Source organism: Salvia hispanica, chromosome 2 (genome assembly GCF_029641045.1).
Source record: "Salvia hispanica isolate PSC_SH4W2 chromosome 2, Shi_PSC_v1, whole genome shotgun sequence".
In the NCBI taxonomy this organism is placed as follows: Eukaryota; Viridiplantae; Streptophyta; class Magnoliopsida; order Lamiales; family Lamiaceae; genus Salvia; species Salvia hispanica.
Window position 1 is genome coordinate 36,238,384 of NC_142693.1, and position 25,213 is coordinate 36,263,596.

General features: G+C 39.5%; 2 protein-coding genes and 1 long non-coding RNA gene across 5 annotated transcripts; all 3 read left to right on the forward strand.

Moving 5' to 3' along the window:
* Positions 1-1,753: 1,753 nt before the first annotated feature.
* LOC125206533 (HSP20-like chaperones superfamily protein) lies at positions 1,754-4,387 on the forward strand. 2 transcript variants are annotated; one of them, XM_048105781.2, is made up of 6 exons: positions 1,754-1,910; positions 2,000-2,183; positions 3,030-3,189; positions 3,756-3,784; positions 3,879-3,924; positions 4,163-4,387. In XM_048105781.2, exons 1-6 carry the CDS (start codon positions 1,906-1,908, stop codon positions 4,201-4,203), a joined length of 465 nt encoding a protein of 154 aa, XP_047961738.1. In that variant the 5' UTR covers positions 1,754-1,905; the 3' UTR covers positions 4,204-4,387. The 2 variants fall into 2 exon arrangements, with proteins under 2 accessions (XP_047961738.1, XP_047961744.1); XM_048105787.2 differs by having other exon boundaries at positions 3,756-3,781.
* Positions 4,388-6,340: 1,953 nt separating this feature from the next.
* Positions 6,341-8,322, forward strand: LOC125202633 (protein VAPYRIN-like). The gene has a single exon (XM_048101079.2). It carries the CDS (start codon positions 6,492-6,494, stop codon positions 8,073-8,075), a length of 1,584 nt encoding a protein of 527 aa, XP_047957036.1. The 5' UTR covers positions 6,341-6,491; the 3' UTR covers positions 8,076-8,322.
* Positions 8,323-20,284: 11,962 nt separating this feature from the next.
* LOC125210901 (uncharacterized) lies at positions 20,285-22,117 on the forward strand. Of its 2 annotated transcripts, XR_016135030.1 has the most exons (3): positions 20,285-20,515; positions 21,216-21,437; positions 21,949-22,117. It is a non-coding gene; the product is annotated as an uncharacterized LOC125210901 (long non-coding RNA). The 2 variants fall into 2 exon arrangements; XR_007174431.2 differs by lacking the exon at positions 20,285-20,515 and having other exon boundaries at positions 21,096-21,437.
* The last annotated feature ends 3,096 nt before the right edge of the window (positions 22,118-25,213 follow it).

The following is a 25,213-nucleotide window of genomic DNA, read 5'->3' on the forward strand; positions in this document are numbered from 1 at the left end:
GAAATTGAGAAATCTCAAATCTTATTGCACTAAATCTAAGTTAATTACATATCTATCCACCAATTCTTAAAGGCGGCGACAAGCTTGGTTGTCTCTCGCAAATCTTCAGCGGCGTGATTATGAAAGCTCAAGGATTTTAGGCTAATTGTGAAAGGGTGTAGGGCTGGGTGGGTTGGGCATTGTTAGTTGTTAATGCAAAAAAATAAAAAGAGCCCAACAAACAATAAATTAAATGGCCCAAAATAAGCCCAAATCCAATCGTCTTTCTTCCCCAATTAGCATTTACGCTACAGAACAGAAGTTACAGAGCAGCGGCGGCTAGATCTCTCTGGGGCGGAATCCGGTCGGAGCACGGCGGTATAAGGGGGGATCGGGGTCTGGTGGCGGCTAAGCCCCCGCGCCAGCGGGGGCTTGGCCCTGTGTAGTTCCGTCAGTGCCCATAGATAAAGGAAATCTCCTTTAATTGTATTGAAAAGGACCGCACAACTTTATTTCCAACTAATGCACATAGAAAAACACCACCTTTCACCTTAACAATTCTCTACAATATCTTGAGATGTCATTTGACCAACTTCGAGAGATGCGACAACCTTCTTCACTTCCTCAATGGAATCAACCTCTTCGTCGTCATCTAAAAATGCATCTTCCTCTCCACTGATATAGGGATTGCACGGCGGAGAGATCACGGCAGGTGTGCTGATGTGGTATTTTGAGTCGAGAAGGTGGTTCTCGGAGATGTGGTGGTTGTGGTGGATCATAGTGTTGGAAATCCGGGAGTCTTCGGTTACGGGGAAGATCCCAATAGGTGGGGCGGCAGGACTGGACCGACTCCATTCAGTGAGGTGTTCGGGATAGCTGCTGCCGATCCGGAAGGTATTGTGCACTGCGTCCAACTCCGGCGTAGCTGCGTGACACATTGTTGTGGTTGAATTGGCGATGATAGTTGTAGGACATGAGAACAGAACTCGGGGGATGTGATCACTTCGACCCGGCGCGCGGGAATCCTTCACGTCAGGCATTGGCGAAGTAAGGTTGTCCGGCGGCCAGAGCTCGGCGGACAGGCAGGACTCGACAACCAAAGCAGTTGTTGTGCGCGGAATGTTTTCCATCGGACAACGACGTAGCTTTGATTCGAGATGGTGGGAGGGTGAGCTCTAAATAAAAGCACCAGTTGTTAAGGACCTAAATCGCTAACGATCCGGTAAAACGGAAAATAACAAGATAAGAGAATTCAGCGCCTGTGAGGGTCGTCGGAGATAAGGATCTGGGTGGCTGTGTGCGGGTTCCAACCCGTCGGGCAACGGCTACAGATCAGATATACATTTCGGTTATGCGCAGAGATATTCCGCCGAGCAGCAAGTAGCGTAAGGAATTAAGGATTCAAGCTTTACGCAAGGAACTTGGCCAAACTAATATATTCATTGATTGATTAAAATGATAACAAACTCTCCTAGATGAAATAAAAGAGAGCTATGGGATCGTATCAGATTCTCACAAGTTAATTCTGATTTTTAAAATTTTTGATGGTATGATGCTCCAAAGTTAATTAATCATTGAAACTTCAAATATTAATGAAGTTATAAGTTAAATAGTGGAAAGCAAAACATATTTTTTTTAAAAATTTTATTAAATAAAAACTTATTATATAAGAACGTAATTATATTTTAGCTTCGATTTACTGATATTTGTAATTTTGTGTACATGAAGAAAAAGCATGTAAAAATCGTGTTATATAAAGTTTGCTTTATTTTTAGTGTATGATAACTTCATTAAACTCACCCAATTAATTTTGTAGAGCAAACTTCTGCAAGTCCAGTATCTCCCTCTTTCTGACTGCAGTTGAATTTGAAACTCATTCAATTCCTTGTTTGAAACAAGAAATCCACCTCTATTACTTCTGTGACTATGAGGTAATCCTAACAATTGTGCCAATGAATACACACACTCTCTCTATGTATCTCTAATTCGGTTGTTTTACTATTTGTGATTGGGAGGGCAGTCGGCAGCCGGAGGTTCTGTGGGCACAGCGGTCGGACAAGGTGTACCTGACCGTATCAGTTCCCGACGCCAAAGACATCTCCGTCAAATGCGAAGCCGACGGCCTCTTCACTTTCTCCGCCGTCGGGGTCAATGGCGACCCCTTCAACTTCACTCTTCAACTCTATGGCAACATTTCCCCTCAGGTATCGCTACTTTGCCCCTCCCAATTATCCAATTAAATTTGTACACACCATTTATCTAGGGCTAATTAATTCCCGGAACCCTAGGAAATTATAAGAAGAGCCCCTCGATTTTGATTATTTCGAAATTACATGTTCATGAAATCAAGAAACATGAAAATGAGACATGATTGATTGATGAATTGAGAAAAATTGCTATTGTTTACCGAATTGTGTGTTTTTCCTTGCTTATGATGCCTCTTTGGTAAAGAATGTTCTGTTTGGAAGTGCATCAGTAGAGCTTCATAGACAGTAATCCCATGGACTCAAAAAGGTTGTTATTGGTTAGTCGAGATGAGATTCGCATGGATATTGAGTTAGGTCAGATGGGTTGCACATTTAAATTTTATACTGCTGGTTGTGGTCCCACATTTGGTTTGGGACTTAAAAAAAGAGTATTTGATGCCATGAAAAACATATTGCCTGTATGTTTTTCACAAGGTTTTGTAGTTTATACTGAAATGCCGGTGCATAAGAAAAAGAAATGTTTGTTAATAATTAAGGAGAAGACCCTTATATTAAGTTCATAAATATGAACCTGGAAAAGGCGAATTTTATCCAGAGGCCAACCACTTCGGAGGTGGTCATCACAGTTAAATGATCTGATGCCATAGTCGGAGGAGAACAACACTTCTACATATTAGCTATATTTCTCCTCAGTGTAGCTTGTTATTTATTTTTGCTTTTGCTTGTGTGTACTGTATTCTCAGCCTCTTGGTGTTAAGATTTTTGGAGAAAGTACATATTCTCCGGTTGTGTTCCATCCATTATTCCATTTTTGCGTGTGCGTGCGTGTGTGTTTTATTGCAGGGATGCAAGACAAAAACTGGTTTGAGGAATATACTATGCTCTATTCTGAAAGAACCGAAGGGTTGGTGGAAAAGGCTACTGAAATCTGAAGGAAAACCTGCTCCATACATTAAGGTTGATTGGAATAAATGGTGCGATGAGGATGATGAAGAATCTGACTGTGAGTTCATGCTACATAACATTGATGTTTTAGGTTAATAGGTTTCAAATTTTCATTTAAATTTGAGCTTGATGCATCCCACTTTTCTTTCTGAGTCATGGATTGACAAGTTAACATTCTATAGATATTTTTAACATTTTCTCACTTCTACGCATGCTGCATTATGTCACACATGAAGTAGATGAACTAGTGAAAGCGTTAATATTTGTATTGATAGGGAGACCAAATATGATACTTATCCACATCCTACATTCCGTTTAAGTCTCTTGACTGGGGAAGATTGTATGTGTTTAGTTTTTCCCCTAAAATTCTTCTTGACTATCTTCGAAAAATTTCTGATACATGAGGTATATTTATGATCGCCAACTAGTATATATAATATACAACTAGATGATGGTCTCGATTATTGTTTTCGCTTCCGTTGTCTTTTCCTTCACTACATTTTCCAATATGCTTTGCTCATGTTATAGAATATTATAATGCATGGATTCATTGCAAAGACCGTTCAAGTTGTTTTATGGGTTGGTATTCTTCGCAATTGACTCTCACTTTTTTAATACTTGCAGCAAATCTGGCTTCTGATGATGACACTGTGGTAGTAAACTGAAGCCCCCTTTCATGGTCAATTATTTTAAAGCTGATAATGGCATAGATCATTTGTGTCTCTAACATGGGTTCTTGTTTTCCAGTATACTGGTGAAAACGAAGAGAGCAGCGATGATGAAGGAATGCTTTGTGAGTTAAATCTCCTTTACTCGCTCATCTACATACATCACTATTTTGGCACTTCTCTTTTAGTGTGATTATTTCTCATCCCATAAATGAAAAATGAAGTGCTACTTAGTTGTTCTATGGTGCTTCTTGCATTTATGTATGTCCAGACCAAAATTTGTAGTGTTGAACGAAGATTAAAACTCAAGCAATTTTGACATATACAGGGCTTTGTACGCTTATTTTGTTTTTGATGGTGCAGATCTTCCTGACTTGGAGAAAGCTAGGGGTAGCATCTCCTGAAATCCACATATCATCTTTTGGCACCAAGAAATCTTCTAGAGTTATCGCCATTAGAAATATGCAGTCATTTCGATATCGAGATGGCATTGTTGTGTAGACTTTGATCTCAATCACAATGTAGTGAGAAATTTTATGTCATCGAACATTTGGTACTGAAAAGATGATCACTGAATTTCTGCTTGAATTTTTTTGAGGCAGTACTTGTTCGTGCCATTCTCATTTGGTGCTTTCTTGAACTAATCTTATCATATAATTTGGCAGTGCTGCAGCCAAATCTGAAGCCATAGTCCCAGAAAGATCAACAAGAAATTGGCAGTGATGAACTTATGAATTTGACTTATACTCTCGGCTATCAAATGGATTAGTAGTAGTAATAGTATAATTTTTAACATTATATTTTCTACCTTAAATACCTTTTTGTTTTCCTAACTTAAAAAATCCTTGTTATATCATGACAATCTTTCTGAATATTGTTTCTTTTTTTACTGAATATTGTTTTTTATGATTACAAGTTTTTTACTGAAAGTCTGCAACTGGATACATCAGACATTTCGTCACAAACATATACAGTATTATAATGTATACATGCATTAACATGAACCGTAGAGAAAGGGACAGATAAAAACAGAATATACAGATAGTAGCCATTAAAGAAAATATGTGTTTGACACATTCTGAGCAGTTCCACTATTAAAATGGAGATGAATGGGCCAAGCTTAGGTAGGATTCCAGGAGACCACCACTTAAACTAACAACATCATTTGATCAGGTAAGAAGAATTCTATACTTATGTTATGCTGATGTGATGCCAGGTCATGCATCCTTTGTTTCTTTTCTGGATCTCAATATCTATGACATACTATCAATATTTCAACCTACATGAAATAATAAAGAGCCAATTAAGCTAAAAGAACTCAGGCAAATTGTAAAAAAAAATAAAGCTTTGGTCAATGGTCAATCTCACAATTTTTAAAAATGACCAATTAACTTTAACAATTTTCTTTTTTGTTATATGGTGAAAAAATTATGTCTGAATTTATTGACGTAACATGTGCAGGTACCAAATGAAATGATCGTAGTAGTATAGTTTACAAAGTCGGACTTTTTATCCACATACTAGCATTTTTTTGTTTGTCATATCATACATAATTTCTCTCAAATATGATAATTGAAAATATCAAAATTATACACGAATAAGAGTCCCGTTTTTCCATTTTGGTCCGTCCACGAATAAGAGTCCCGGTTCATAATTACCATAAATGGTAAAGAGACCCCACATTCCACTAACTCATTCCACTCACATATCATTTAAAACTAATATATACAAGTGGGACCCCTATTCCACTAACTTTCTTCCACCCACTATTTTTAACATTTCTTAAAATCCGTGCCATTTAGAAATGAGACTCTTAATTGTGGATGGAGGGATTATAATCGATCATTTTTTAAAATTGTGAGACTGACCACCAAATTTATTGGTTTTTCTAGCCGTTTGCCCAAGAACTAACTACTACTAGTAGTACTTGTAAAAGATAGAAAAAGTCGTACTACTATTCTTATTAGCTCATCTCTTTATTTCATTACCAATAGTATGTTTAGTTGCGAATTGGCTTAACCATGAACTGCAACCAAAGTTATTCTTGGATTAAAATACACTTTTAACTCAATAAGAACGCCATACGTATTGAGGTGAGTTTTCAATCAATAAAATTGGAATTTCTTAAAATGTGTCGATATATGAATAGTTCGTTATCGATGGTACAATTTTTGTTGTTATTCCTTGAGATCGTAAACACTATAAGCACAATGAAAAAGTCTTCATTTGTGTGTTGTGATGCCAATTAACTAGTTCCAGCTGCTTAATGGATATACGGATCGTTTGTTTTAAACAACACAATCAATAACATCAGCAAACAAATCCTATTTTCGGTTTTTGTTCTAATTTTAGCTTTAGCTTTTTTGTCCACAATCTCGCATATCTTGCATACTTTGCTGCAATCATAAGAATTGTATCTTGTGTTAACAAAGCAACAACATATAATAAAAAATAGAATCACCAATAAAATACTATACTCTCCCAAGAAAAGAGATGAGCGAAACGAAAACGACATCAACTCAATAATAATAGAAAATAGGTTGGTGGATGGAATTTAGCCAAGTCGGACACGAGATAGAACAAGTCCTCCTTGATTTAAACTCCACCAAGTGTCACCACCTTGTTTTGGCCGGCCTCCACCCCCCATATATATCACTCTCCTCCAAAATCCACCACCTGAACACTCAAAAATATGGATAGGCTAATCAGCTTGGAGCCGTCGAATGTGGTGACGGTCCGCATAGAGCCCGGTAGCAAGTGCTCCGGCTCCATCACCCTCCGCAACGTCATGTACACCATGCCCGTCGCCTTCCGCCTCCACCCCACCAACAAATCCCGCTACACCGTCTCCCCTCAGTCCGGGATCATCCTCCCCCTCACCACCCTCACCCTCGACATCACCTACCTCCCTCCCCCCTCCCTCCCCCACCGCTTCCCCCACTGCGACGACACCTTCGTCCTCCAAAGTGTCGTCGCCCCTGGGGCCGGCGTTAAGAACCCCTCCTCCACATACGACGCCGTTCCCAACGACTGGTTTACTAATAAGAAGAAGCAGGTGTATTCCGATAGCGGGATTCGCATCATGTTTGTGGGGTCCACTGTGCTGACTCACCTCGTTGCTAAGGGTTGTATGGATGAGATCAGAGAGGTGCTTGAGAAGAGCGATCCGACGTGGAAGTCTGCGGACGCCGTTGATGGCGAGGGGCAGCCCCTGCTGCACCTCGCCATCGCGCAGTGCCGCGCTGACTTGGTGCAGCTTCTGCTGGAGTTCGACCCTGACGTGGAGGCGCGGGGCCGGTCAGGGTCGAGTCCGCTGGAAGCTGCCGCGGCAGCAGGGGAGGCTCTCATTGTGGAGCTTCTACTCGCGCGTGGGGCGAATACGGAGAGATCTGAGTTGTCGAATTGGGGGCCGATCCATCTCGCGGCAGCGAATGGCCACGCGGATGTGATGCGGCATCTCCTTCTCAAGGGGGCGGATCCGAATTCGGTGACCAAGGACGGGCGCGTGGCGCTCCATTTGGCGGTGGAGGAGAGGCGGAGGGACTGCGTCCGCCTGCTGCTGGCGAGCGCGTCCGTCCGCCCTGACGCGCGCAGCGCCCGCGACGGGGAGACCCCGCTGCACGTGGCAGCAGGGCTGGGGGACGAGCAGATGGTGAAGCTGCTGCTCCACAAGGGGGCGAACAAGGACGTCCGGAGCAGGGCGGGGAAGACGGCGTACGACCTGGCGGCGGAGGGCGGGCACGCCAGGCTGTACGACGCGCTGCGGCTGGGGGACAGCCTGTGCGCGGCGGCGAGGAAGGGCGACGCGCGGATGGTGGCGCGTCTGATCGAGAACGGGGCGGCGGTGAACGGGCGGGACCAGAACGGGTGGACGGCGCTGCACCGGGCGGCGTTCAAGGGGCGGGTGGACGTGGCGAGGGCGGTGGTGGAGAAGGGCGTTGATGTGGACGCCAAGGACGGGGAAGGGTACACCGCGCTCCACTGCGCGGTGGAGTCGGGGCACGTGGAGGTGATCGAGATGCTGGTGAAGAAAGGGGCGGACGTCGAGGCCAAGACGGGCAAGGGCGTCACGGCGCTGCAGATTGCGCAGTCGCTCAATTACTCCGGGATTGTGAGGCTGCTGGCGCGTGGGGCGCCGTCGGATCGGAGTGTGGATGCGTTTGCCAAGGTTAGAGAGATGGACGTAGGAGCCGCGAAGAAGAAGGCCGCGGGTGCTTATGGCGGGAGAGTGAGGCGGAGTAGCTTCGATCGCGCTGCTCCGGTGGCGGTGGTGTAGGACATGGATGGAATTCTTTTTGCCTCATTCTATACGGAGAGAGATGTTGAGAGTTCAAGGTTGATTGTAACATTGTATTGATTCGAGTTGTAAAGTTTGGATATGTGAGTAGACTTGTGATTCTAGGCATATTGTATAATTACTATACCTCTTTGCAATTGGTGCAATGATATAGAAAAAATGGAGATCATTGATGTAATTTTTACGTTGTACTTGTGCTTCTTTCCCTATGAAATTAATTGAACTATACCGATGCTTCAAAGTTGTGGGAAAAATAAACAAGATCTTTGGTCGATCCCCATTCTTTTGTAGGAATGCATGAAATTAATTTCTACGTGAACACACAAAATTATTAATATTGCGCTAAGAGACAAATTCTATGAAAAAAGGACAAATTCATAGATTATGGATTACTCTACTAAGCAAAATGATGCATCATTGTCACTCTTCGATCACTAAAATATTATCCATGTTGTCGTTACAATAAACTTTTTGTTAGGAATATTCGCAATTTTTGTTTTCCTAGTAAGATTGTAAAGACGCTGATTTTTTCTAGGGACGAGTACACCAATGCTAACTAGAGTACAAAACAAGTAGTAGAATATTGTTTTAAAAAGGGAGGGGATGTGACACTCTTGTTCTGCTTTTCTTAGTAATTGGCTTTTATAAACTCTCTCGTTTAATTGGATAAATTGCCAATTGCCACTAAATTTTTTCCTAACAATACTCTAGCATTCATAATTGTTTCAATTTCAAAAGTTAATCACTGAATCTCGTTCATAAGTTAGAGCCTTAATATTAATGTAACAAGTTTGCATGGATATTTGGAAGAAAATGTCTCGATTTAATATGCATTTTAACACTAAAGTATGGTCACAACGGGATAGGGCTATTCTTTTATATTGGGCCATTGGTCTTTAAACATTATAACAGGCGTATGAATTTATTTAGCCTTTTCAGGTTCTGTTCATCGTTCCTATATTACTTAACATAACCTCGTACTTGAAGACTTGAATTAATAATATATATAATGATCATAGGTATATACTAATATTGTACATTTAATAATAATCATATATACTAAAATTCTTTAAATTTCAGCCGTACGTGATTCTCATATACGGAAATTGACAAATGGAGTACTTGCATAATTCAGTGATGCGGTTATTGCTGTAAAATTTTCACTAGTATTTGATCGTACTTAGAATCTGTAATGTTACTTAGATTTTGATCTAGGATTGTTTACCTTTCTCTTGTCAAGTGTATTTTTTGAATCAACAAATTTTGAGTTTTATCAAAGTTTTGCTTTCAATATTTTTAATCAATGAAGGTAGTCATATCTTTGTTTCACATTGCCGCATCAGACAGCCGAATTGCAATAAATCATATATTAGTAATAAGTACACACAACCATTATACTATATGATAGTAACATAGTAGTATTACTATGATATACTCCCTCTATCCCAAGAAAGATGACTCATTCTTTGGGCGGCACATATTTTTATACATCTTTATTTTATGTGTTAATTGGAGAGAGTATAGTAAGAGAGAGAATAAAGTAGAAATAAATGTACATCTATTTTTAGTAATGAGTTATCTTGTTTGGTACAAACAAAAAAGGAAAGTGAGTCATCTTTAATGGGACGGAGGGAGTACTACTCTTAATTCCTACTCCCTCCGTCCATAATTTAAAATCTCTCTTTGACTCGGTGCGAGTTTTAAGAAAAGTGAAAGAAAATGGATTGAAAAAATTAGCAAAATGTGAGTCTCACTTTATATAATGAAGATTTTATAATAGAATGTGAGAGTGATGAGCTAGTGGAAAGTGCGATTCATTTATCAAATATGAAAAAAATAAGCGTGGACATTATTTTGTTGATGGACCCAAATACCATGTGGACATTATTTCGTGGCAGAGGGAATATTATTTCGTGGGTTTAAAATCAAAACTCTTGATCGTCTGGATAGTAGTTGAAATTTGTTCGTGGTACTTAGGTTTATACTTAATTGTCTCTGTGGGATACGATATACTCTTGTTTGCTGTTTGCTACGATAACTCCATACACTTGCGGGTATTATTTGGATAAAATAAAGTTGAATCAGTGTACAAGTGGATTATTGTATATTCTGCCCACCACGCCATGTATTTGTTCTAAGCTTTTGTGTTGTCGCGTTATCGGGTTGGCAAAATTCAATCCATAACTAATAGGTAGCCCACTTGCCTTATTTGGATATACGAACGTGACAAGTCGAAACAACTAGTTTAGCTCATTACTCTACTAAAAGCATATAAAATCAGAGATTAAAAGGAAGCACTTAAACAAGAGAACAAAGAAGTAAGTTGTGGAAAGAGATGAAGAAATATGCAGAATTCAAGGATCTGATGCACAACTCATGGCCTAAACCAATTGAAGTTAAATTATCATTTAAAGTCTCCAGAATTGTTGAATCAATCACAAATATGACTTTAACCATTTCCCAAGGTGAGAAATCCGCAGATTAAGTGTAACAATTGAAGTCCCCTTCTAATTCTTAGACTTAACTCCCAAAAGATCGATTAGACTAGCAATCTCACTCAGAATCTCAACTCTCCCGAGTTTTATTGAATAAATGTGTGAATTATTCCTCTTTCAAGATTAATTATTTCACCTCCCGATTACTCTAAGAAACCCTAATACTACCAATTGGTGATCAAACAATCGACAGGAAAAGGCGCATGAATAAATCAAACAATTACAAGAGCTAGATAAAAACGAAGTCAAATGGATTAAAACTATGAATTAATTCATCTTTACCAAGAATTCTATATGAGAAGTTTAGCTACTCATATTCATGAAGAAAACAAGTCTAAACTAAGGAAAACAATAGAAATCATGATATGGAGTACAATTGGCGGAGGAATTGAAGCTTGAATCTTCAATCTTCTTCCAAGAGTGCTTCAGAGAGAGAGAGAGTGTGTGTGTAGGCGGCAGTAAAGTGTATGTTTCGATAACCTAGATCTGTTCTCTTATCCCCCTTCTTCTAAAAATCGCGTTTTTCAAAAAGAAAATCGCCAATGATACGTATAGTAATTGGCTGGAAATAACCATGTAAACTCCAAAACATATAGTAATTGGCTGGAAATAACCATTTTGAGCACAAAAACTCAACAAATAAGCACATCAACATACCAATCACGACACTAATATACGAGTTTGTTATACACATATATAATACTCCTTCCACTCTTAAAAAATAGACTAGTTTATCATTTTGAGTCGTCTCCCAAAATTAAATTAAGTCTAAAGATAAAAAATTTATAATACTATTAATAATGTGGATCCACAATCCATAAACATTATTTCCACTACCTTTTTTCTCTTGCTTACTTTTTCTCACATCTATCGTATATTACCAATTACACATTAAAACTTGTTATTTACAAATTTATCATTTTATAAGGATGAAGATTGGAGGGAGTACAATCTTAAATTGATACATGGTAACTATTATCAAATCTAGTCTATCCAATTTGAAAACAAACGACCAAGATCAATTTTCACGCAATGTCAACTAGCTGTTGTAACAATATATATTAGGAGTATCAGGAGTAAAATTTTGTTCGTTATAACTAACTTTTAAAAAATACCCTGAAAGCTTTGAACTCATATAGTATACAAAATGACTAAAAGACTCTTTTTGAATTAATTAATATAAAATATATTTCCATGCAGCACCACTAGATACCATCAGATCTGATGGCTAGGAAATGGTAATAGTTAACAATTAGCAATTGATCGCATATTCACCTTGATAAAAGGATGAGATTTCTATTTATTTACTTGTATATTTTACACACTGATTTACATGTCCTTTAATAGGTAAAACTATAGCTAAACATGGTAAGGATTCTCCTCCAATTATTCTCCAAATCACACGGTAATACCATAATCACATGATTCTTTTCTTGATTGCTACTTCACTAGTTGATTTCTTTCCAACACTCCCCCTCAAGTTAAGTAATGGGGTCACCCATTCTTAACTTGCTCAGTACTTCGCGGAAGCTTCTTGAATCCACAGCCTTAGTCAGAATATCGGCCAGCTGGTCTTCGGACCTCACAAACGGGAGCTCTACTATTTTAGCTTCTATGTTGTCTTTGATGAAGTGTCTATCCACCTCGACGTGTTTTGTCCTATCGTGGTGAACATGGTTTTCAGATATGCTGATCGCCGCTTTGTTATCACAGAACAACTTACACGATTTTTGTGATTTTAGGCTTAACTCTGTCATTAGCTTCTTCAGCCATAAAATCTCAGTCAAACCACTCTTGATTCCTCGAAACTCAGCTTCTGCACTAGATAAGGCAAAACCTTTTGTTTCTCGCTTCGCCACGTAACAAGATTACCTCCAACAAAAGTGAAGTACCCAGCAATTGATTTTCTGTCATTTGGATTTCCTGCCCAGTCAGCATCTGTGAAACCATGGATCTCCAAATGTCCATGATTCTCGAACATCACTCCATGTCCTGGCGTCCCCTTTAAGTACCTTACAATCCTAAGAGCTGCCTCCCAATGAGCTGCTTGAGGTGCGTGCATGAATTGGTTGACCACTCCAACAGCATATGCAACATCAGGTCTGGTATGGGAAGAGTAGATTAATTTCCCAAACAGACGCTGGTATCTCGTGCGATGAGTAGACTCAGCTCCTTCAACTATTTTCAAACTGTGATTCTGTGCCATAGGAGTACCAGCTGGTTTGTAGTCTAGCATTCCAGTTTCTACCAATAGATCAAGTACATATTTCCTTTGGCTGATAAAGATTCCCTTCTTCGACCTTAGTACTTCAATTCCCAGAAAGTATTTGAGTAGGCCAAGGTCCTTCATTTGGAATTCTGCAAAGAGATTCTTCTTCAACTGTTTGATCTCATCATCATCATCCCCTGCGAGAATCATATCATCTACATAAATGATCAAGCATGTAATTTTCCCTTCTCTCCTTTTTAGGAACAACGTGTGATCGGAGTTGCTTTGCTTGTACTCATACTTCTTCATTATCTCAGTGAACCTCCCAAACCATGCCCTAGGAGATTTCTTTAGCCCATACAATGTCTTCTTGAGTTTGCACACATTCTCTCCTTTAAATTCGCCCGAGAAGCCAGGCGGTGGCTCCATGTAGATTGGTTTGGATAGCTCCAATGTAAAAAGGCATTTGTCACATCAAATTGGTGTACTGGCCACTCCCTGGTTGCTGCTATGGAAAATAGTACTCGAATAGTACTCATTCTTGCCACTTGGGAGAAAGTCTTAGCATAGTCGACTCCATATGTCTGAGTGTATCCCTTGGCTACCAATCTCGCCTTATACCGTTCAATTGATCCATCTCGCCTCCTTTTGATAGTAAAGACCCATCTACAACCTACAGTCTTGGCTCCATCTGGTTTTAAGCACACTTCCCATGTCTTGTTTTTTATCAGGGCCCGCATCTCTACTAACATTGCCTCCATCCAGTGGGCAATTTTCATAGCTTCTTCTGCCGTTCGAGGGAGCTCTTCTTCTTAATAAAGAGAAGCTTCAAATGCCCTGACCATTTTAGTCAAGTTTGCTTTCGCCAGATTTTCCATAGGGTACCGACACCTTGAACCGATTCTTTCAGGACTATATCTTTTAGGAGGCTGATACGCTCGAATTTTGCACTATTTTAGGACCCTTATTTGGTCTGTTTTTAGTGTCTAAACCATGATTCATGTCTATATTTCGTATATTTTATCTATTTTGGTATTTTGACATGTTTTGTGAGAATTGTGCATATTTGAGCAAAAAAGATAGGAAAAAGTCAAAGATGGAATTCTGGCGCGTTCAAAGAAGCCCAGCGGGCCGCTGCGTGTGGCGCAGCGGCCGCAGGACCACAACGACTGCTGCGTTTGAAGCGGTCCGCTCCGGAAAGTTGTGCTGAAAAGTCTGAAGACGCCCAGCGACCGCTCGAAAGATCCCGTAGCCACTGGACTAATTTGCAGCGACCGCTACCCAAATCCACAGAGGCTTCGGACAATCCACAGCGACCGCTGGCCAAGGTGCAGCAGTCCGCTGCGAGAAGGAGGTGCACGAATTTAATTTGATTTTCTCCAGATTTTACCAAGATTAGCCCATCTTTTCCTTTCCTCCATAGGATTCGACTTACTCCCTATATATACCCCTTTAAACCTCTTCATTCAGACGACCTACACACTTTTTACTTCGCAATTCTAGAGCGAAAATATTTGAGAGTTCATCACTGTGCAAGAGGTTGAAGACGAAGTCAAGTGAAGATCAAGGCTACAGGATTCTACCTTTGGGTTTTATCCTTTAGTTCTTATGTTTACATTGTTTTCCCTTCAAACTATGTTTTTAGATTATTCTAGCATGTGTAACTAAATTCATAGGATTCTAGGGATGTGTTAGTAACATATTTTCGGTTTATACAATTCTGTTTTCTATTAAATATCCATTTTGTTTATACTTCGTTTCTTCCTTATGTTGTTCCATACTACCGCATGTTTGAGTGACACATTCGATGCTGATTTGCTATAACTTGCTACATAATCGTGAGAGGAGGTTGGCGAGTTAGATCCACTTAATAGACACTGCAATTAGCTTCCCTTAAAATGGCACTGTTAATTGAGAGTGAAGAATTTGCAAGGGTCTTAGGAGCTTCTAGGAGTTACATATCTAGGATTGACAACCCTAGTGTTAGTAATCTACGCTTGTACCGCATGGGCAGAACTTATGTGACTCGTCCTATCGAAGTATAAACTGTGCTAGGGTATTGTAGGAGGAATTTGTATAACCATAGTTGTGAACGCACATCCCTGGAATTCTCTTATCTCATTTATTCAATCTCTAGTTTGTGCTGCATTTATTTGTTTTCTACTTTCAATTTAATTGTTTTCACAAAATTCTCTGGTTCTCCAAATAGTAAAAGAGGCTTAGTAGAAGATAGCCAATTGGTGATCTTATTCCCCGTGTTCGACAACCCGGTACTGACCTTTAATTATACTAGATCTACCTTGTATACTTGCAGGTATTTTTAGTGCTAATAAATAGTGCATCAGAGCTAATAACTGACCTTTGGCAGGATATACAACCCAGTATCACCATCAATTGCTGCATTTTCCTCTTCTTCTGCACCAGGTTGGTTAGAGCTAATAACTGTATCATGTGAGCTAGATTCGGGAATTACCTCAGATATCACTGAAGAAAGATGTTCAGGCAATGGTGACCGAGGAGGCTCCACAGCGGACGTGATCTGCTTGGCGATGACACTCTCCCCCTGACTTGGAACACTCTCCCCCTGACCCCAAATGTGGGTGTGATAGAAATACTCACTTTCTAAGAAGTTACAGTTCATGGTTGTAATAATCTTCCTAGAAGACGGATGATAACACCAATACCCTTTCTGATTTAACCCATATCCCATAAAGACGCATTTAATAGCACATGCGGAGAAATTACTTCTTTCATGCTTGGGAACATGGACATAAACAGAGCAGCCAAAGATTTTCAGATGAATAGTCAGGGGTTCAGGAATATTTGTTGAGGCTGAAAGGATTTGCAAAGGAGGTTTCATACCTAAGATTTTTGTAGGTAGACGATTTATTAAATAAACTGCAGTGGCTACAGCTTCTGGCCAAAGAAATTTTGGAACATTTGAGTCAAAAAACAAAGCCCGAGTCATTTCCAAAATCAGTCTATTTTTTCATTCTGCTACTCCATTTTGTTCGGGAGTATAGGGGCAAGTCGTTTGATGAACCAATCCTTTACTCCGAAATTTTTTTGTCATCTCCTTATTAATAAATTCTCTACCATTATCAGACCTAAGAATTTTGATAGAGGTTTGAAACTGGGTCTGAATCATAGTAAAAAAGACGATAATTTTTTCGAAAACCTCAGATTTATTTTTTAAAAAATATACCCATGTTAATCTAGTGCAATCATCAACAAAAATCAAGAAATACTTGAAACCATGATCACCAGAAATGGGCGCTGGGCCCCACACATCAGCATGTACTAAGGAAAAAATATCCTTAACTCGAGTATCACTAGATTTAAAGGATTGTCTATGGTTTTTGGCCAAAACACACGACTCACAAGTAATATTCTCAAACTTAGAAAACTTAGGAAACAAAATTTTTAAATAACCCGATGATGGACGCCCCATTCGATGGTGCCACAACCAAGCTTCTCTATCCGCAGAGTCGTGAGCAAGCATCGCGGTGCCATCTTGTTGAGTAATCTCATCCACATAGTAAAGGCCTTGACGCTCAGTGCCACGCCCAATTATCCTCCTCGTCCTGATATCCTGTAATACACAAAAATTTGGGTGCATCAATAAAGTACAATTTAGCTCTTTAGTAACATGGTTAATGGACATGAGTTTATGAGACCGTTTTGGCACATAAAGTCAATTGGAGAGTTTTAAGGTGGGAGAAATCTCAATGGTCCCACTTCCACAAACAACAGTCAATTCCCCATCTGTAGTCTGTATCGAACTCTTTGTAGCCTCAGTAAATGCAGAAAAATCATTTTTACATACGACATTGTATCTGTGGCTCCACAATCAAATATGCATCCACTTTTCTTTGTGTCAGTTTTACTCTGGGCCATACATACTATAGAGATTTTTTCCAAGGGTGCAAAACGGTTTGGGCTTAAAAAAGATTTTGCAGGAAATATAGGGGTAGTTATTCGGATTTTATGAGGCTGGGGACCTATTTGCAAAATTCTAGGACTATTATGCATAGAATTAATAATGCAGGGACTAGCCTCATAATTCTTCACATTATCTTTTTTCTACTACTTGCAAATTTGAAGGATCATGGAGCAACTTCACATTATTAAATTGGGGATTAGGGGAGCCAATCCCTAATCCACCGTTACCTCCGAACCCTCTCCGTTCGGCGAATGCAGCTTCTCCAATCTGCTGGTCCGACTCGCCGCCTCGCTTGTCGCTGCCGCTGTCATGCTGTTGAGTGGCGTCACCCGCTCTCCCTCGGGTATTGGCAGCCTCTCGGTTGCCAGCCGTGTCATGGAATAAGCCACCTCCTTCTCCGATTCCAACGGCAAGTCGTGCTTTCACCTTTTGCCCGTCATCCTACCATTCTGGGAACCCGACTATAAGGAAGCAATTTTTCTTGGTGTGTCTCGGTCATTGACAGTTGGTACACCACAGTTTGGATTTGTCAGGTTTGAGCCGTCTGCCGACAATCACGATCTTCATTAGTTTCTTCCAAAGTGGGTAATTTTTCTTGTTGAGTCTAACTGCTAAAGTAACAGTTTTACTCATCTTTAACCTCGAATCGTGGAGGTTTGGTTTCTCTTTGTCGTCTGGCATTCTGCGATGCAGGTTTGGTTGAAGCTTTTTGGCCGAGATTTTGGTATTTTCAGGCTAGGATGAATTCTTTTCTGAGCCCTTGCTCCGATGCCATGATAAAAGGAGGAGATTTCTATTTATTTACTTGTATATTTTACACACTGATTTACATGTCCTTTAATAGGTAAAACTATAGCTAAACATAGTAAGGATTCTCCTCCAATTATTCTCCAAATCACATGGTAATACCATAATCACATGATTCTTTTTTTGATTGCTACTTCACTAATTGATTTCTTTCCAACACATATCCCCATAATTAATTAAATTTGTTATGACTCATGTACAATATACTAACCTAGATAGACAAAAATGGAGACTGACCTATAGTTTATTACGTACTGACTCTTGTTTATTAACCAAATCTATGTTTATTGAGAGAAGAGGAAATGATGAGATATATTTGAATGAAGAATCGAAGATTTAAGGATTTAGTTCAGAAATTGAGGATTCATTCTGAAGTATAATGGACTCTAATTGTGTTGGGCTTTGATTTAATTCGGTTGGGCTGATTTAATTCATAGGCCCAAGTGATTATTGGTGACCCATATTGGTTTTGGCCCGATAACTTAAGAGGGATACTCCGATGGCTGCCACGTGGCTATCTCACAAGGATCGTGAATGCTGGCCGTTGGATTCAGGTTTGTGTTTGTTATGAGTTTTGTAACTCATCCCATTCTCATTCATTCGTTTCAGATCTCTCTCTCTCTCTTGTGAGCCGCTCCTGCTTCTCTCTTCTCTCTCTCTAGATTCTGGCGCCGTTCGCCGGTTATCTACTCCGATCTTCTGTTTCCACCGTGGATTCTCGGTTCTAGAGAGATCCCTCGATTAGACTCTGTGTGAAGTGAGTGCTTGAGCGTTCCTTCTCAGATCTAGGGTTTGTCCAACTTCTTTGTTGGATTCTTGTGAGATTGGAGGTTCTTTGAGAGTTCTTGTGTTGCGAAGCAGTGTTCGGAGGTTGCTGGGAGATCCTTGCAACAGAGATAGTCTCTGTGTCGTAGCATTTGGAGTATCCCTAGGGTTAGGGTTCGGTGACTTCGTTGTGCTCCCTTGAGACTTGTTGGTGAAGATTGAGGAGGTCCTTGGCCCTGTGCAGTCGTGTGTGTGCGACCTGAGCCAATTCCTAAATCTTCTTTTCTGTTTCTTAAGTTTTTCATGCATTACCTGGATCCGGAAGGATCTTGTCTTGATTACTGACCAAGTTACTTAGTGTGCAGGATTCCACTTAGTTGGAGTTTCAAGTATGGTCGAAGACTTGAGATTAGCTAGGGTTTTCTAGTCTATACTCGTGTTGTAACTGGTAGAAGTGTAATCTTTGGTATTGTACTTGTAACTGGCTTGTAAATTCTGAGGTTAGCTATCTCAGAACCTAATCAATAAAGAGATCCCGGTAATTAGCGAATCCCGAGTGATCTGATCCCTACAGTGATCTGATCACTTGGGCACGCCAGGTCGCAAATTAAAAGGAGGTGGGCTCGTCAGAGTAAGGCTCAGTCTCCGGTACAGGCTCTGAGGTAAGACGGATTCTCCTTAACGAAGGGTTTCCGCTCTGGTAAATTGGCTTTATCCCTAAAACTTTTACAGCTTTCTAGTTTTAGGTGTGGGCAGTTGTTTCTGGTAGTTGCAACTGGCCGTGTCTATAGGACATTGAGGATAACATTAATATTTTTCAAAAACTTGTTCAAGACATTAAAAGGTCTGGTGACAAAACCATTGATGAGTATACTAATATTGCCCTAATGAATGCTATCCCTGATTCTTACAATGATGTTAAAGCTGCCATTAAGTATGGTAGGGATTCTGCCCCCCTTGATTTGATCATTAGTTCTTTAAAATCCAAAGAAATTGAGCTTAAGAAAAATCAGGCTTTTAAAACTGCTCAGTCAAAGGCTTTAAATGTTAGGGGCAGATCTAGAAATAGAGGGGGTAATGAGGACAGTAACTCTAATGGGAATGGTAAAAAGAAGGGAAAGAGTAGGTCCAGGTCTAAAAGCAGGAATCCTAAGGCTAATAGAAAATGTTTTAACTGTGGTGAGGTTGGTCACTATAAAAAGGAGTGCCATAATCCTAAAAAGCAGAAAAATAATAATCAACTGGATTCCATGGCTAACATGCCTAAGGATAGTGATTCTGAAGGTGTTTGCTTCATGACTCATGATATTCTTTCTGTTAACTCTACTCTTGGCTATTCTTTTTCCATTAATGACTGGCTAATTGATTCTGGATGCACCTATCATATCTCTCCTTTCAAAAATGTGTTCTCTTATTTCAAACCTGTGGAAAATACCTTTGTTTCTATGGCAAATGACAAAAAGTGTCAGATTCTTGGCATTGGGACAGTGTGTTTGAAGTTCAGTGATGGCTATGTGCTTAATTTGAAAAATGTGAGATATGTGCCTGATTTATGTTACAACCTGCTCTCTTGTACCTGTCTAGAACAAGAAGGTTTTGAGGATAAGTGGGGGCAGGGTGTTATGAATAGGGCTGGGTAATTATACCGAAATACCGGAATACCGGACTTACCGTACCGAAAAAATACCGAAAATACCGTTTTTTCGGTATACCGTAGTTTTCGGTACGGTAACGGTATTAGATTTCACATACCGCGGTATACCGAAACTTCGGTATGCCGGTATATACCGGTATACCGAATCTTCGGTATATACCGATGCTTCGATATACCGTGGTATACCGGTATACCGATTGATATATATATATATATATATATATAATATATTTATATATTTATATTTAAAGAAAATTTTAAAAAATCAAAATTTCAATTATGCGATTATAAAAGAACAAAATTGGGAACCCTATTTTCTGAAATCTCAAAAGTCTCTCAGTCCTCAATCCCGCTGCCCGCGCCGCTCAAAGTCTCAAACCCTCACGAGGTCACCGTCTTGCTTAGTCGATTCAGCCGCCCCAACCTCTGCTCTGCCGCGCCACCACGAGGTCGCCGTCTTGCTCGCCAATTCAACCGGTGTCCACAAGCTCGCCGCTCAGCTCCACCACAAGCTCGTCGTTCACCTCGAAGCTGCTATTTCATCAGGTAATCTTAATTTGTTCATTACTTATAGTGCGTATTAGATACTACATACTTAAATGAAAAGGGATTTGTTGCTTTATTTGGTGTTGCTATTTTGGAGATTATGAAATTAAAATTCTTGTATTAAGTATTAACTACCATATTAGTCAATTTACCTTGCAAATGCCTCTCTATTCGATCACCAGCTGGCCCTTTAATTGAATATGCTCTTGAGCATCTCACAGATTTTGCTAAGTATCAATTAATTAATTAATGGGAGAGCTTAATTTTTAAAGATAGTTTATACGTGGTAGTGACAACTAAGTGCTCCTATTGTATCAAGAAGTTTTTGTTTTCTGGCAGTGATATCATATCCGACAGTAATCTGAAAATTCCTAAGACACAGTAGTGAGATGAATTTTTTAGACTGGAACTAACTGTTAGTGCAAACTGAATTAACTAAACATGGGCCAGAAATAGACTATAAATAATAATTTGTGTGATGAAATGATAGAATGGTGAAGAGGGCAATGAGCTGAGTGGAACAGTGCAGCAATGCATCTTCAAATTGCTTGACTGGTTTGCTGTTGATTCTGTTGTTGTAAGACTAACAATGTTGTTGTTTTTTTCATAATGGTTGCACACAATTTTAATCAGAAAAGATGTGAAATGAAGGTCGTTGAATATGTTATAATTGATAAAGTGCCTTTCCGGGCTGTTGAAGGGAAGGGATTTGTTGCTCTCCTGCACGAACTAGAACCAAGATTTCGAATTCCTGATCGAAAGAAAGTTGCAGGTATGGTTCATGATTTATTATTAGAGCATAAGAAGGAAATTAAGAATGTGATTAGGGGACAAGATGCCAGCATGAATCAAGATGATTCTCAAGTTTTATCAACTACTTCATCCAACAATTTGAATTGATCCAACAATTTGAATTGATCAGGTAATAATTTTATTCAAAAAATTTCATCTTCTAATTTTTTTGGGACTGTTGGCAGTAGATGGGAGTCATGGGACTGGGGAGCCAAAATGATTCATGCATATATGAAGCTTATTGCAAAAGATATGTGTCATGCATGTATTTGATTAAAATATATAACTGTCATGGCAGAAATTGGAATTTAAGGTGTTGCATTACTAGTTAATAATCTGAAATAGTAATACTTGTATTCTACTTGATTCTCAAGTATTCATTTATCCTATGGTAGTTATTTTATTGATATTCATAGATACACGTATTATACTAATCATCTACTAGTATAATTGTGTTGTATAATAATATACTCCATTTATTACGGATATGTATCAAATTATGTTTATGGTCCCTCCTCAACCCAAAACCATTTATTTCAGTATATAATTAACTATATGAAAACATCATTTCATACTTGTTAATGAGTTCTTTCTAATATTTTGTTTATGTGACATAATGAATCTCTGTTTCTTGTTCCTAGGCAGCAGGTTGGATCATTCATTTTCAGTCCCGTCTACAAGTAATGTCTTTTGTCAAACTCACCAACGAGGTTGCAAGAAATGAAGATGATGTTGCTCATGATTTTATAATTTGTTAGAATGGATGTATGAACAAGATTTGATTGTGATGAGTTTGATTATTTTGGAGTTTTTTGAAGTAGTTGAACAATTAGATTTTTTTTAATAGTTTGGATATAATAGATTTTTTCACGGTATAACGGTATGCCGTACCGCAAAACATGGTATAACGGTATATCGGAATGTCATATCGCAGTTCGGTATACCGCAAAAGTACGGTATACCGAAATGCGGTACGGTATACCGTCAACACGGTATGGTAACGGTATCAAAAACTACCATACCGAATTTCCGGTATACCGAACTCCGGTATACCGAAACTTACGGTACGGTATCGGTATGGGTTGTGTCATACCGTAACTTTCGGTACGGTATACGGTATGGCACTCACGATACGGTATACCGTACCGAACCACCCCTAGTTATGAAAATCTGTAAGGGTGCTATGTGTTTGTTTAAAGCTGAGAAGAAGTGTAACCTCTATATGTGTTCTGCTCAATCTATGGCCTGTGTGGGTAATCTTGCTAATGTGGTTAGGGTTGATAAAACCATGTTGTGGCATAATAGACTTGGTCATATGAGTGAAAAGGGTCTGAATATTTTGAAGAAAAATGAGTTGTTGTCTGAAAATGATTTTCAAAACAGTCTTCCCTTTTGTGACACTTGTGTTTTGAGCAAACAACACAGAGTTACCTTCCCTACTCCTATGACTGACAATGTCAGTCAGAATGTTATTGAGTATCTCCACATGGATGTGTGGGGACCAGCCTCTGTTTCTTCTCATTCAGGGTCTGTGTATTTTCTGTCTATAATTGATGATTTTTCCAGGAAAGTTTGGCGTTTTTTAATGAAAAATAAGTCTGAAGTCTTTGAAAAGTTTTTAACATGGAAAAATCTTGTTGAAAATCAAACTGGAAAAACCATTAAAGTGATTAGAACAGATAATGGTCTTGAGTTTTGAAATTCCCAAATGGATGCTTTGTGCTCCAAGTTTGGAATTAAAAGGCACAAGACCACTCCTTATACCCCTCAGCAAAATGGTATTGCTGAAAGGATGAACAGAACCCTTTTAGAAAAAGTTAGGTGTCTTTTGTCTAAAAGTGGTCTTTCTAAAAAATTTTGGGGTAAAGCCCTATTGACTTCAGCATACCTGGTGAATAGGTCTCCCTCAGTCCCTTTAAAGGTTAAATGTCCTGAGTCTATATTCACTGGGAGAAAAATTACTTTATCCCATTTAAAAGTTTTTGGGTGTAGTGCTTTTATCAACTCTAAAACTGATAAGCTGGATCCCAGATCCAAGAAAGGGATATTTCTTGGATATCCAGAAGGTGTTAAGGGTTATAGGATTTGGAATAGAAGTGAACCAGGTTTTAGGGTTATAATAAGTAGGGATGTGGTCTTTAATGAGGATGAGTTCCCCTGTCTTAAGCCTGACCCCGATACCTCTCCTATAAGTGATGACAATGAGCCTCTTAGTGAGGTGGAGTCCACTGACACTCTCACTGAGGTGGAGCCATCTAATGATGCTCCAAGTGTGGTGGAGCATTTCTGGAATACAAATCCTATAGTCCCTGACCCTGACACACCGGAACTTGAGCCTCAGCTTGAGCCTGAACCCCAAAATGTAACTCTTCATGATGACCAAGTTGTTGAGCCTGAAACATGTTCCTAACCCTGGTCCAGATTTGAAAGATTACCTCTTGTCTAGAGATAGAGCCAGAAGGAATCCTAATCCCCCTGTTAGTTATTTAGGCCTTGTAAACTTGGTTAATCTTGCTTCTAATGTGTTTGAGTCTGATGGAAATGAGCCCCAATCTTTTAAGCAGGCTCTAAAGTCCAAGTTTTGGGACATGTGGTTCAAAGCTATGAAAGAGGAAATCCATTCCCTATTTGTTAACAAGACCTGGATCCTTGTGCCTCTGCCCCCTGGTGCCTCTATGGTTGATTGCAGGTGGTTGTTTAAATTGAAAGATGAGATTGAGGGGTTGAGGTACAAGGCTAGATTAGTAGCAAAGCGTTTTACCCAGCAAGAGGGGGCAAACTATACAGAAATTTTTGCTCATGTGGTTAAGTTTACTACTGTAAGAGTGATGCTTGCCTTATGTGCTCATTTTAATTGGGAATTAAAGCAAATGGATGTCAAAACTGCTTTTCTTCATGGTGACTTGGATAAACCCATTTACATGAATCAACCAAAGGGTTTTGTGGATCCAAACTTTCCTAACATGTGTGTTTACTTAAGAAATCTTTGTATGGCCTTAAACAATCTCCTAGGCAGTGGAATATCAAGTTCAATACATGCATGCAGAAATTAGGCTTTGTTAGGAGCTCCTTTGATGTTTGTTTGTATGTAAAAGATCTTGATAAAGTGCATGTTTTCTTGCTGTTGTATGTGGATGATATGCTTATTATGGGTCCTTGCATTAAGTCTATTAAACATGTGCAATCTGCTCTTTGTGTTAACTTTGACATGAAAGACCTTGGTGATGCAAAAAAGATTTTGGAGATCAATATCCTAAGGGATAGGAAGTCCTCATCTCTGATTCTTCACCAAGAGCCTTATGTGCGAAAAATTCTTGATAAGTTTAATATGCTTGGTGCTAAAACTGCTACTGTTCCTCTAGCTGCTCATTTCATGCTAAGTAAGGACCTCTGTCCTAAAACTGAGTCTGATATTAAAGCTATGAAAAAGGTCCCTTATTCTAATGCTATTGGCTCTGTGATGTATCTCATGGTTAGTACTAGGCCAGATATTGCCTATGCTGTTTCTTGCTTGAGTAGATACATGTCTAACCCTGGGCCTGTGCATTGGGAGGCTCTTAAATGGTTGCTTAGGTATCTGAAACATACTTCCAAGTATGGTCTGTGCTTTTCAAAGTGTGATGATGGTGTTGAGCTATGTGGCTTTGTTGATTCTAACAATGCTAATGACAAGGACAAGAGAAAGTCCACTACTTCTTATGTGTTTACTGTGTAGGTCTTGTGTTAGTTGGAAATCTCAATTGCAGCACATAGTTGCTCTCTCCACCACTGAGTCAGAATATATAGCCATCGCAGAGGCTATGAAGGAGGCTATATGGTTAAAGGGGGTTCTCTCTGAACTCAAATTCTTGCATGATACTCCTGCTGTGTATTCTGATAGTCAGTCTGCTATTCAATTGTGCAAGA